At 37.5% G+C, this 14,891-nt stretch overlaps 1 protein-coding gene across 1 annotated transcript in view; it reads left to right on the forward strand.

Annotated features, from left to right (window-relative positions):
* Positions 1-14,891, forward strand: part of itga10 (integrin, alpha 10) — a 156,581-nt gene that overhangs the window by 123,047 nt on the left and 18,643 nt on the right. Inside the window, exons 20-23 of the mRNA XM_028794851.2 lie at positions 10,670-10,811; positions 10,896-10,988; positions 11,302-11,378; positions 11,464-11,553. Coding sequence (XP_028650684.1) covers positions 10,670-10,811; positions 10,896-10,988; positions 11,302-11,378; positions 11,464-11,553 — 402 coding nt within the window. The remainder of the gene's footprint in view (positions 1-10,669; positions 10,812-10,895; positions 10,989-11,301; positions 11,379-11,463; positions 11,554-14,891) is intronic.

Genomic DNA, 14,891 nt, shown 5'->3' on the forward strand with positions numbered 1-14,891 from the left:
ACAAATGATCTTAAGAAGGTGGCCACTGAGCTCAAGAAGGATAACAAAGATAAGGAAACGCGTCTATTTGAACGTTTCGACGTGAACTTTAAAGGCATGTTGGAGAAATTAGTGGAACACATTGAAGAAACTAACTCCAAACTGAAAAGGCTTGATGATCATATTAATGACGTTTCAGATCAGCTGGAAGACGTTAAGCAGGGACTCACGGCTCGAGTGGAAACAGCGGAACAAATGGCATCTAACGCCGATGAAAAAGCCACAGCTGCGAACTCGGAATACAAAAAACTTGGAGACAGACTTGCAGCCCTGGAGGATGGGTGCAGAAGAAATAATATAAGAATTGAGGGTATACCTGAGAAACGAGAAAGCTCAAGCCCAGTGAAATTTGCAGTAGAATTACTGTCTAAAATAATTGGAGATGACTTTAAACTCGACAATGAGATAGCCACGGCTTATCGCACAAAGATACCAAGCGCCTTTAAATCTAGGTCTTTTATTGTCCGCTTCGAACGACTAAGATGTAAGCTTGATGTGATGGCACTTCTCAGACACAAGCAAGAGATTATATTCGAAAATAATCTTATTCATATTTTTCCCGACTTCTCACCATCAACAGCTGCAAAACGCAGATCCTACAACAACATTAAAAGGATGCTACGGGAAGCCGATATCAAATACAGCCTCTTGTATCCTGCCAAACTGAAAGTGGAAGTTCAAGATGGACATTATATTTTCTTCAGCAAAGAAGAAGCTGAAAAAGAATTAAAGAAGCTGTTTCCGACACTTTTTTGAAAGTTAATTAAAATTAAAGAGCCGTATTCTATCAAGGCACGGGAAAGACCTATGATCTGATCGCTGGATCCATGTTTAAAGAGACTGGTATTATAATTATACATCTCTTATTTTCTTTCTTTTTTTTTTTTTGTTTTTATCTGGACTTTATATGTTATATGTTTATGTTTTAATCAGAGTTATAGAGTTATAGACGTGAGTGTGAAAATGTGGAAGTGATTAAAGTAGGATTCGTTTTATTTATTTCTTTTTTTATTTCTTTTTCTTTTTTTCTTTTATTTATTTATTTATTTATTTTATTTTACTATACCTTAAAGTAGACTGTTTAACTTCATACCCTTGGTTTAATGCTTGTTCTACTATTTATACAATTACCATTATACTATTACAGTATGAATTACCAGGTTTATCCTAGACTAGTTTTTAAAATCACTCCCAGGGTTGTTTTTTTTTTTTTTTTTTTTTTTTAATCTTAATATCTTAACTTAAAAGCGCTGAAGATTATTTCAAGCTTAAATATTGTTAATGAGAACATTTTCGGCAGATAGTATTAAGGATTTAACTGTAAAAGATATCTCTGTTTTAATTCTGTAACGCCGCTGCAGGGTGGGGTTTGTTTTGTTTTGGACGTGCTCTGTCTCTTCGTATGTCAGAGGACTGGAACATCGCGAAGTGGGGGTCTAGCCTCATGTGGGGAGGCAAAATGGGGGGGGTGGGGGGATAAAGGGGGGAGAGAAGGAGAGCAGGTTATATCTAATCTATTCTTATAATCCTTATAATTATAAATATCAATGCAGCAACAGGCTAACATGCAACAACTCCTGGGGAATCTTGAAACTAAGATTAAAACTGCCATATTACCAATTAAAACTATAAAATGACATTAAAAACTCAGAATCAATGTCTCCATGATGGGACAGTTAACTTTGTGAGCTGGAATTTTAAAGGCCTGAATCACGAATTAAAGAGAAAGAAAGTATGCTCTCACCTGACAGGCTTAAACGCTAAAATAGTATTTTTACAGGAGACCCACTTACTAACCAAGGATCAGTTCAGATTACAAAAAGACTGGACTGGCCAAATGTTCCATTCTAGCTTTATAAAGAAAACTAGAGGGGTGGGAATTCTCATACATAGAACAGTTCCATTTGTAGCATCAGAGGTAGTGTCGGACCCTGAAGGGAGATATGTGATGGTCATGGGCAACTTATATAACAGTAAAATGATTTTGATAAATGTTTATGCACCCAATGTTGATGATAGGGAATTCATGCAAAATCTATTTGTATCCATTCCCAATGTGAACACTCATAAAATTATAATGGCTGGGGACTTTAATTGTGTTTTAAATCCACTCTTAGATAGGACTCCTGTGACAGGGGGGACGACATCTAATACTGCAAAGATAATTACACAGTTTTTAAATGATCACAACTTATCAGACCCCTGGAGGTTTCTTAACCCAAACTCAAGAACATATTCGTTCTACTCACCAGTGCATTATAGCTACTCAAGAATTGATTATTTTTTTATAGATAATAATTTCCTGCCTACAATTAAATCATGCAAATATGACACAATTGTTATCTCTGACCATGCCCCTCTAGTCTTGGAGCTAAAATCAATAAGCCCCTCGTACTCATCTCGCAGATGGCGTCTTAACCCTCTTTTATTGGCAGACGAGAACTGCACAGAATTTATATCCAAACAAATCAGCTTCTTCCTAGAGACAAACACGTCTACAGAGGTTTCTGCAGGAACACTCTGGGAAACTCTAAAGGCCTTCCTAAGAGGCCAGATTATTTCATATCTTTCCCATAGAAATAAATTAGAAACCAAGAAAGTGTCAGAGCTAAGAAATGAAATTACTAGAATAGATGAAGAACAAGCCAGGCGTCCAAGTGAAGCTCTTCACAGGAAAAGGCAGGCCCTGCATACAGAACTTAACATCTTAACAACTAAAGAAACTGAACAACTTATTTATAAGTCTAGACAGCATTACTATGAACACGGAGAAAAAGCTAATAAGCTTTTAGCTCAACAAATTCATAAACAAGAAGTTCACAATGCAATACCAGTAATCACCAACAAGAATGGAGAAGAAATCATCGACCATAATAAAATAATGCACACATTTAGAGATTACTATAAGTCTTTATATTCCACTGAGCCCAAAGAAGACAACACGCAATCTAATGCATTTCTGGATAATTCACAAATACCACAAATAGATGCTTTAAGTGCTGAGGAACTAGATAAACCTCTAACGCTAACAGAATTACTAGACGCTATAAAGTCACTACAAAGCGGGAAATCATCAGGCCCTGATGGTTACCCCGTAGAGTTTTATAAGAAATTCTCCACTCAGCTAGCTCCACTCTTATTGGTAACATTTACAGAAGCTAAAGACCACCAAATACTACCTCAAACATTTCGACAAGCATTAATCACCGTCTTTCCTAAACAAAATAAGGACTTGTTACAATGTGCATCATATAGACCAATTTCACTCCTGAATAATGATGTTAAGATACTCTCAAAAATCCTAGCTAGAAGGATGGAGAAAGTGCTGCCCTCGGTAATATCACAAGATCAAACTGGATTTATTAAAGGCCGACATCTATCTTCAAATCTCCGACGCTTGTTTAATGTTATATATTCACCAGCAAAATCAAACACCCCAGAGATATTACTATCATTAGACGCAGAAAAGGCATTTGACATGATCACTGCATTGGAGAAATTTGGGTTTGGCCCGAATATTTGTGCTTGGATTAAACTACTGTATACCAGTCCAGAAGCTTCAGTTTGTATTAATAAAATTTGCTCAGACTACTTTAAACTAGAACGTGGTACCAGACAAGGATTTCCCTTGTCGCCACTGTTGTTTGCAATACGCTATTGAACCACTGGCGGTTCACTGCCGAAATTCTCATCAGATAAGGGGATTGTCAGAGAAGGACTGGAACAGAAAATTTCTCTATATGCAGATGATATGGTCTTATATATATCGGACCCAGTAAACACTGTCCCTGCTGTTTTAACAGCACTAACAGAATTTCAAAAGATATCTGGTCTTAGAATTAATCTGAATAAAAGTATACTCTTTCCAGTGAACTCACAAGCATATAATATTAAATTAGACACCCTACCTTTTACCATAGCAGATCAGTTTAAATACCTAGGGGTAAATATCACAAGTAAACATAAAGCTCTTTATCAACAAAATTTTGGCGTCTGTATGGAAAAAATTAAGCAAGACTTGCATAGATGGTCAACCCTTCATCTCACTCTAGCCGGAAGAATTAACATTGTTAAGATGAATATCCTTCCTAAACTTCTCTTTTTATTTCAAAACATTTCAATATATATCAATAAATCGTTTTTTAAACAGTTAGATTCAATAATAACCTCATTCATTTGGAACTCAAAACACCCACGTATCCGAAGAGCGACCCTACAAAGACCTCAGGCAGAAGGTGGCATGGCTTTACCTAATTTTCAGTTTTATTACTGAGCAGCAAACATACAAGCCATAAAAACCTGGACACAAATAAATGCACATACACAGGCTTGGTCTGCGATAGAAGTAAAATCCTGTAGTACTTCTTTATATTCCCTGCTCTGCTCTCCAATAAATGAAAGTTATTGCAAATATACTAATAACCCAATTGTGCTTTACTCACTCAGAATATGGAACCAAATTAGGAAGCATTTTAAGATGGAAAATCTTTTATCAGTGGCACCTCTGCAAGGGAACCACCTCTTTCAACCTTCGCAAGTATATCCAGTTTTTAATACCTGGAAAAGTTTTGGGATTAAAATGCTCAGAGATCTTTATATAGACAACATATTTACATCTTTTGAACAATTACATTCAAAATTTAACCTCCCAGCTACACATTTCTTTTACTATCTTCAAATTAGAAATTTTGTTAAACAGAAATTGCCCGATTTCCCCCACCTTGCACCCTCCACAATGCTGGAAAAAATACTGCTCAATTCCGAGGAAACAAACACTATTTCCGCAATATATAAAATCTTATTAGAGTCCCTACCTTTCAAAGATCCAAGAGGACATTGGGAAGAAGATCTCTTAATCAATATATCAGAAAAGGAGTGGAAGGTAGCAAAGCAGAGAATTCACTCGAGTTCTATATGCGCAAAGCATAGAATTATTCAACTAAAAATTATATATCGAGCTCATCTGTCTCGCTTAAAACTGTCCAAAATGTTTCCAGGCCAGGATCCAACCTGCGAGCGCTGCAACCAAGCTCCTGCCTCACTGGGTCACATGTTCTGGGCCTGCACCAAACTAACATCATTTTGGACAAAAATTTTTAAGTGCCTCTCAGACAGCCTTAGTATCACAATCCCTCCTAACCCACTAACAGCTGTGTTTGGTGTCCTTCCAGATGGACTTGAATTGGAGAAGGACAAACAAACGGTGATTGCGTTCACTACACTCTTGGCACGCAGACTTATTTTGTTAAATTGGAAGAATCCTAATTCTCCTCTTATAAGTCAGTGGGAAACTGATGTTTTATATTATTTGAAATTGGAAAAAATCAAATTTTCAGTTAGAGGATCTGTACAAAATTTTTTCAAAACTTGGCAGGATTTAATCAATATTATTTTAGAATAAGAGAATTAACTATTATTGCATTTAACTCCCTTCTCCATCTCTTATTTATATAGATATTTACTTCTCCCCTTCTTTTGTCTAATGTTGCCTTATTAAAAAGCTTAAAGAAATTTTCCTTTAGCTAAGCTCTCCTTCTCAGGGGTGGGGTTTGATTTGTTTTCAAATTTGTTGGGTTATAAATTGATCTGTTTGTATGGAATGATTACAATGAAAATTAATAAAATAAAAATATTAATAATAATTTGCAGACCATTCTTTTTACCAAGAGAGATAACTGTGATAATTGTGACTACTGTTTACATTCTGCTAGACATAAATGTTAGTATTGCTCTTAACATCCTTTATACTAAAATATACAGCAACAGGCTTATCCCGATGGAGTTCATGTCATTGCTGGTAACTTCGATAAAGCATGTTTAAACACTGTACTTCCTGAATTCATCCAGCACGTGAAGTACTCCACTAAGGGGAAAATACATTCAATCATGTGTATCCAAATATAAAACATGCTTATAAAATCACAGCCCTCCCCAACTTAGGTCAGGCTGATCATCCTTCATTGTTCCTCATCCCAGCATACACACCGCTCAAGAGGAAAACAGAACCAGTTACAAAGACCATAAATACTTGGCCTGAGATTGCGATCATTCAGCTACAGGACTATTTTGCACACAGATTGGGATGTATTTGAACAAGAAGACTTATGGAAATATAGAGAAACAGTTCTATTCTACATCAAGAGCCTTGCTGATAATGTCACTGTCACAAAGAGGATCCAGGAGTTTCCAAATCAGAAGCTCTGGATGACAAAAGTAGTACAGACCTCAAAAAACATAACACTGCCTTCAGGTCAGGTGATAGGATGTTATACAGTACAGCCAGAGCTGACCTGAGGAGAGGTATCAAAGAAGATAAAGAGACCTATAAGAGGAAAATAAAAGACCACCTCCCAGAGGACAATCTTCGGTAGGTGTGGCAAGGAATTTGACACATAAATTACAAGGGAAGCAGCCCCAGGTCTGTCAACTCCAGTGCCTTGCTGGTGGAGGAACTGAACCATTTCTTTGCCAAGTTTGAGGTAAGGAAGCCCAACATGACCACACTGACCACACCACACTCCAGAACCCACACACTCACTCTGCAAGAACATGAGGTGAGATGTGTGCTCAGACCAGTGAGCCCAAGGAAGGCCGCTGGCCCTAACGGAGTATCTGGGAAGATGGTCAAAGCGTGTGCTGTCCAGCTTTCTGGGGTCTTCACAGAGATTTTTAATCTTTCTCTGGCATCAGCCACTATACCACCCTACCTAATCATCAATCATTTTTCCTGTCCCTAAAAAATAGCTTCAGAGAGCTAAAGTGATTATAGACCGGTTGCAATCACGCCAGTAGTAATGAAGTGCTTCAAGAGATTGGTCTTACAGCATATTAAATCCTGCCTCCCATCTACTTTCGACCAGCATCTGTTTGCTTACAGATCAAACAACAACAAAATTTATTTATATAGCACATTTTCATACAAAAAATGTAGCTCAAAGTGCTTTACATAATGAAGAAAAGAAAAATAAAAGACAAAGTAAGAATTAAAATAAGACAACATTAATTAACATAGAATAAGAGTAAGGTCCGATGGCCAGGGAGGACAGAGAAAACAAAAAAAAACTCCAGACGGCTGGAGAAAAAAAATTAAATCTGCAGGGGTTCCAGACCATGAGACCACCCAGTCCCCTCTGGGCATTCTACCTCACATAAATGAAACAGTCCTCTTTGTATTTAGGGTTCTCACGGAAGGACTTGATGATGATGGTCATGCAGACTTCTGGCTTTTAATCCATCAATGTAGGAACATCATGATGCGTTGATTAGGTGGTGGTGGCGCAGGCCGCCACCACAAAGAAACCGGAAAAAGAAACAGAAGAGAGAGTAGGGGTTAGTACGGATTTTAGAGCCACCATGAATAGTTATTATAATGAATTGAATATACAGAGTATCAGGATTAAATTAAAGTGAAGTTATGAGAAGGCCATGTTAAAGTAATGTGTTTTCAGCCATTTTTTAAAGTGCTCCACTGTATTAGCCTGGCGAATTCCTATTGGCAGGCTATTCCAGATTTTAGGTACATAACAGCAGAAGGCCGCCTCACCACTTCTTTTAAGTTTTGCTCTTGGAATTCTAAGGGGACACTCATTTGAGGATCTAAGGTTACGATTTGGAATACAGAGTGTCAGACATTCCCATATATAAAATGGAGTGAGATTATTTAAGGCTTTATAAACCATAAGCAGAATTTTAAAGTCAATTCTGAATGACACAGGTAACCAGTGTAGTGACATCAAAACTGGAGAAATGTGCTCGGATTTTTTTTTCCTAGTTAGGATTCTAGCAGCTGCATTCTGCACTAGTTGCAAACGATTTATGTCTTTTTTGGGTAGTCCTGAGAGGAGTGCGTTACAGTAATCTAGTCGACTGAAAACAAAAGCGTGAACTAATTTCTCAGCATCTTTCAATGATATAAGAGGTCTAACTTTTGCTATGTTTCTTAAGTGAAAAAATGCTGTCCTAGTGGTCTGATGAATATGCGATTTAAAATTCAGGTTACAGTCAACAGTTACCCCTAAGTTTTTTACCTCCGTCTTGACTTTTAATCCTAATGCATCGAGTTTATTTCTGATAATCTCATTGTATCCATTATTGCCAATCACTAAAATTTCAGTTTTCTCTTTATTTAGCTTGAGAAAATTACTATTCGTCCATTCAGAAATACAAGTAAGACATTGTGTTAGTGAATCAAGAGAATCGGGGTCATCAGGTGTTATTGATAAATACAGCTGTGTGTCATCAGCAAAGCTGTGGTAGCTCACGTTGTGCCCTGAGATAATCTGACCTAATGGAAGCATGTAGATTGAGAAGAGCAGCGGACCCAGGATAGAGCCTTGTGGAACACCATATAGGATATCATATGTCTTTGAGTTGTAATTACCACAACTAACAAAGAATTTTCTCCCTGCCAGGTAGGATTCAAACCAATTTCAGACACTGCCAGAGAGGCCCACACATTCGCCACTAAGGCGATTTCTAAGAATATTGTGATCAATGGTGTCAAATGCGGTACTCAGATCTAGGAGGATGAGAACAGATAAATGGCCTCTGTCTCTGCATTTACCCACAAGTCATTTACTACCTCAACGAGTGCAGTTTGTGTGCTGTGATTTGTTCTAAAACCTGACTGTAATTTTTTGAGATGGTCATTTAACTGCATAATGACTGCCTTCTCTAAAATTTTACTTAAGAAGGGGAGGTTAGAGATGGGTCTAACATTTTCAAAAGAAGAGGGATCAAAATTATTATGGATGCATGACGACAAACACTGAGGGTCTGCAGAGAGTCATAAACACAGCACAAAAAAAATCAGACTGTTGTCTGCCCTCCCTACAAGATACTGCCCATTCCTGCTATCTCACCACAGCCACAAACATTGTTAAGTATTCTTCACACCCTGGTCACCACCTGTTTGAACTGTTGCCTTCTGGTCAGCTTTATAGATCATTGATCTACGGACTGATAGATTCAGAAACAGTTTCTTTCCAGTGCCCTTAAATACATTGAACAAAAATAAGCAAATAAAGGCAATTTAAATATTTTTTTAGTCAGTGGCATGCAAAAGACTCACATATTGCTGCTCCTCTCATGCAAGCTACTCCCCAGTGGAATGGTATTATTTTACTCTATTACTAATGGTTTCATCATTATTTTATCTCTTTTTAACTGTATTTTTACATATTATTGTTTTTTTTCTTTGATTGTATTGTGTGTTATAGCATTGGTTGTGTTTCACAAAAAGTAGTTATCATTTTTGCCTTTTGTACCCAGTTGGAGTGGCGCTCGTTATTTTGTTGTAATTATTTCAAAATGACAATGAAGGCTTTCAATTCAATTCACTTCAAAACTTTAAGTATACTAATTCTGAATTTCAAGTATCCAGGTAGAACTAGCACTTCAAAATTTTCTCTGACTTAAGTGAGGCTATATAACATAACAAGGGAATCACATATTTTAATGTTTTTGACAGAGAGGTTTTGGGTTTTAATGTTATTCTGCTTTAATTATGCAATCAGATATCAAAATTAAATAGACATTTCTCTGTAAACAGTATATGATTAGTAGAGAATATTACACGCCGTTTTGAAGAGGGGGACTGAATACACCCCAAGGAGATGCGGCCACTCCTCTGAAACCCCTCTTAAATGGTGATACAATGGGAAACAAATACATTTTTTTTTTTTTACCTCTTCTTTGCTCGATCAGCTGCTGGCTTGCTGCTACTGCCGTGTCATGTGATCTGCCTCTCGTGCGGTGCTTCGAACATTTAAAAGCCTGTACAGAAGCTGTCCTTTTGTCTCACTGCCTTGTCTCTCTTCTCCCTCAGACATCCTCAAAACATTATTCGATTTCTTTTTGCTGTTCCGTTATTTTACCGAGTAATATTTTACATTTGTTTGTGCTAATGTGATCTTTACTATCGTTTTTTTTGAGACTTTTGAATTTTCCTACTTCCATAATCTCTAACCTGCTCTGCATGTGTATCGCATCAACGTTTTTGAATTCTTTACGACGTTCTACTACTTTCCTTATTTTCAGAATTTGCACATAGATTATTTTTGTTCTTTTTTGCTTTGTTTTTTGCATTCTTTTCTCTCCAATGCTTTTGGGTCTTTTTTCAACGCGCTGCTCTTTCTTCTTCACTTAGTCGTTGACATGTCATCTACAATGTATAAAATTTTTAAGAGCTGAGAGCACAGGAAGTGTGATTGCCAAAAGCATTCCAACAACTGAGTGGTTAGATGACCGTGGTGGTCTTGTTTGAAACTGGTTGTAAGTAGAGTGTGACTTGCAAAAGTCACCGTCTCACGAGACTTGCTTCCAGCGGTTGTAAGTATGACATGACTTGACTGTCTCGCGGGATATGAAAGTGTCTCTTTGTCTCTCTTCAAAAAAATCTCGTCTTGTCGCAGGAAAAAAAGTCTTGTCCCAAGATTTTTTTTATAATAGAGAGATATGGCATTTTTCACAGAGTATGCTATCTCAATATTAAGAAGTGTGCAATTCAAAGATACAGCACAATATAATTCAATACATGATGTGTTAAAGGTAAATGAACAATATGGATATAATTATTAGTGTCATTTCGTGTAGCATTTGGTGATTTCTTTTTACTTCTTTCTTCATAAAGACAAGAGCCATATATTATCCGGACCTCAAAACGGCGGCTTTCTGTCAAGCTGATTTTGGAAAACCTCAAGGAAAATGCATACAACACTAGCTTGAAACTACTGTTTTCTAAAAACTTGCACTTCTCCAGTCTTTCAGTGAAGGTACACACTTTATATGTTGTTCTTCATTTCTTTTGGGAACTGACTTTGTAAATGTGCCATAAATTCAATTTGTTCTCTTTGCAGGATGAACCACAGTCCAGAATTGATTGTACAGCACAAGCCACCAACAGCCGGTCATGCAATGTTAGTTACCCTGTGTTTAGGTCCTTGGCAAAGGTAATCTCTCTGCATTATTTTGACTTGACAAAACTGTTCTTTGAGATTATAAAGTGAGTGTGTAGAAATGGGCAATGTGGTTTAAAAAAATAAAGAGAGAGCGCTTATTGCATAATATGGCACCCTCGTATTTGTGTTACAAGTCAGAAGCTCACTTGAGCAACAGAAGTTGCCTATGAGCTAAACTAGACAAAACTTTGCCAAGGCCCAAAGTTCATTGCCAATCTTTCCATGTGAGGATGCAAACTGGAAAGGGATAAAGCCCCTGAGTGTGCTGTTTGACTGGTGACTGTGGTATCTTTTACATTTTCAGGTGACTTTTAATCTGGAATTTGAGTTCAGCTGCACCTCTCTGTTGAATCGTGTTCAGATGAAAATCACTGCCACCAGGTAAAATGTCAAAATTTCATGTTGCTGTAGGTGTTTTCCTAGTATCATTACTGTGAATTGAGGCATTTTCATTTTATGTTTTCAGTGATAGCATTGAAAAAGAGGAAACACTGCAGGACAATTCCGTGCCACTGCTGATATTTGTGAGATATGAGCCAGACCTCTTTGTCATAAGGTAAAATGTCAAAGATCATCATATGATGTATCTTGCCACTAACAACTAGTTAAGACAGCTGAAATTGTACAATATACTGCACTGTAATAAATACACTATGAAATGCCTTGGAAGGTGTTCAACAGGTAGTTGGCCTACAGTAAGTCAGATAGATTTTGACAGTAGCCAAGACCCAAGGACTGTGGTTACCAAATTTTCCCTTTTTCCAGAATCTGCATCAAACAATGGCTGTTGATGCTTTTCATTTGTTGTAAAATTGGTTTGGATCATGTTACCTTGATTTACAATTTACTTACATTTCTTCCATTAGTGCTATAAGAGCTTAAAAGACACTGTAAGCATTTTAAACTAAATAAATAAATATACACAAAGTATCTACTTCATTTAGGTACAGTATGCTGTGTAATTGACTGTTCTATGTGTGACATTATATGGTCAAACAAAGCTACGAGTAGCAGGTAGGCAGATACCAGTAGATTTGGATGTATGTTGAAAATGCAAACTAAAGGTTTAAGTGGCTTTGTGGTGAGCACTAACATGGGTATATTAGGAAAAGCCACACTCTTAAGAATTAATGTGAACATGATTGAATCAAAAATGAGCATCCTGCCATTTCCACAAGGAGGCAATTGAAAGTAATACAGCTTGTGCAGATTAAAAAATGAACAACACTCCATCAACTGAGAGATGAGCGTAACAGTGGTGCTGAAAGAGAATGTGCAGTTCATCCTACCTTGTGCCACACATGGGATTTGGTAGCCAACAACCAAATCTAATCTGCTGGCAAAAAAGAAGGTGTGTTTGTAATGAGCAAAAGAAGATGGAAACTAGAAGACTGAAAAAACAGTGCCTTGTCAGATAAATCCAGGTTGATGTTAATTTATGCTGAGTGAAGAACCATGACAAGATGAAAAGCTATGAAAACCAGTAGATCTATTCTGATAGATGTCAACCGTGTAGGCTAGTTTTAGAAGTGCAGTGGTTTAGGGAATATTTTCTTGTCACAAACTGTATCTTTTGATATAAAGAATATAATATTTGGAAACCACAGGATATCTGAATATCATTGCCAATCAGGTATATGCATTCATGGAAGTAGTGTACTTATCTGTAAATGTCCATCTTAACAACAAACGTTCCATTATTCAAAGTTAGGAATGTTCTGGAATGGTTTCAGTAAAATAACAGTGAATTAATTATGCTTAATGCAATTGTTTCTACTGTCATCGGGTTATAGTCTAATCGGGCATTAGTAGAATGGGACATAATGAGCTTTGAAATACAGATCCACCATCAGCTGAACTTTTATATCAATGGGACATGGTTGATGGAATGGGTCGCATCCTTGTGGCTCAGGTTTGAGGCTGTGTTGAATAAAGACCCTGATTAATTTAGGCTACTATAGAGACAAAGGAGACATCACTCCACTGTAAGAAGTTGTGTCTAATAAAGTGGCTACTTACAAGTAAAGGTAAAATTCTGTTACAACGAATATCTTTACAATGAAATTTTCATTACAACGAAGTATTTTTATGGTCCCGACAGTTTCCTCATATAACACGAGTCTATAGAAATCTCGTTACTATGAAGTACATTCAGCAGATACTTTCATTACAACGAAGTGCCCAAAAGACCTTGAAATGTCTGAATGAATCATTCACAGAGCACTTAGTTCTGTGGTCACAGCTCAGTTGTGCACAATGATCCCCAAACAGAAACATTGTAAAAAAAAAAATTCTTTCTTCGGACTTTCCTCAGTGGTTTTCAGTGATACCTTTTGCTTATTGTTCGTCAACATCTGAAAAACATCCACTGGAATTTAACTCATTGGGATCACGTGGAAAACTGTTTATATGTTACTGGGGCAACAGCAGGCTCACAGCTCTGTTGCATCTCTCAGCCAAAGAAAACTCGATGAGTGATGCAAGGAACATTGTAAATGCGGGGAACAGGCTTACTTGGCCATTAACCTGGCCACAACCCTGCCTGACTGTTGTGTCTGTTTATAGGAGAGTGGCAGATCCCGCTACAATAAATAACCGTGCTGTTCCTGTTTCAAGCTGAATAAAGCTGGTTTTGTTAAAGTACTGAGACTCAGACTTGTGTTTTGGGTTGTAAGACTGGGACTTATAGCGCGACCATGAACTTTTAGGATTCGCTTCTGTGGCACCTCATTGTGAGCCTGCAATGGACAATCTTACACAGACGCGGCAATCACGCATCGGGACTCACTTCAGCGTGACATTCCCAATGGGGGGGGGGGGGGGGGGGCGGTGTCAGAAACCTCACAATATGAAGAAGAAGAAAAGGATGATTCAGCTTCTGATTGATAACTGTGCTGCCAGCAGCATGCTTCCACATTTAGATAATGTGTGTGTTGAATTCCTCCCATCTAATTGCACAGCAGTGCTTCAGCCATTGGATTTGGCCATCATTCACACCCAGAAAGTGTATTATCGCAAGGAAATGCTGAGAAAAATTCTCGTCAGCATAACTTGTAGACAGGAGAAGATTAAAATTAACGTGAAAGAAGCTATTGAAATGATTGCAGACGCCTGGACGCAAGTAAAAGAAAGCACTAGAGCAACAAATACAGAATCTCATTACAACGAAATTTTCATTATAACAAAATATTTTTTAGGTCCCTGGAAGTTCATTGTAACGGAATTTTACCTGTATGTGTAAAATAGTGTCTCACGTCTTGTAGGGTATGGATCATTGGGGAATCTGGGTCATAGAGGCTTAATAGGTGAGATTAGTGTTGTAAAAAGAGGCACAATAGGAGGTAATGCAGGAACCATCCCAGGAAAGACCACTGATCTTTTGAAGGTCCTATTCATACATACATATCTCTACACACATCTCCCACATTCTCTAGCCACCTGAAACCCTTAAGAAGTTTTGAGAATTAGGAGACAGTACATCTCCTTACATTTTGTTTCTGTTTTTGACTGTTAGTTATGCCCTTCAGAACAAATTACAAACTCACCAACTCCCTGTAAAATCATCCTGTTAATAAAAAATCCTGCCATGTTTAGTGATTAAGCCTTAATATTAAAGGATAAGTTTGGTATTTTTCAAGTCAAAGTCATTTTCCCCAGAAAACTGTTCTAAAGTTAAGTGTTTTCTATAAATATAAAAAAACAGTAATGGCGCACTGCACAATAAGGTGCAGTGAATACACTTGACTTGAGCATTCCTAGTTTTCATCCTCTTTCTCTGTATTTTACCATTCGTTTGCTCAGAGGTTGATGCACTTGCTGCTTCCTGAGCAGCTCTTCTTTTCTCCGTCCTAGTGGCCCACTTCTTCTCTTCTTTCATCGGCATCTTTTTGCATT

This window comes from Erpetoichthys calabaricus, chromosome 2 (genome assembly GCF_900747795.2).
Source record: "Erpetoichthys calabaricus chromosome 2, fErpCal1.3, whole genome shotgun sequence".
Classification (NCBI taxonomy): domain Eukaryota; kingdom Metazoa; phylum Chordata; class Cladistia; order Polypteriformes; family Polypteridae; genus Erpetoichthys; species Erpetoichthys calabaricus.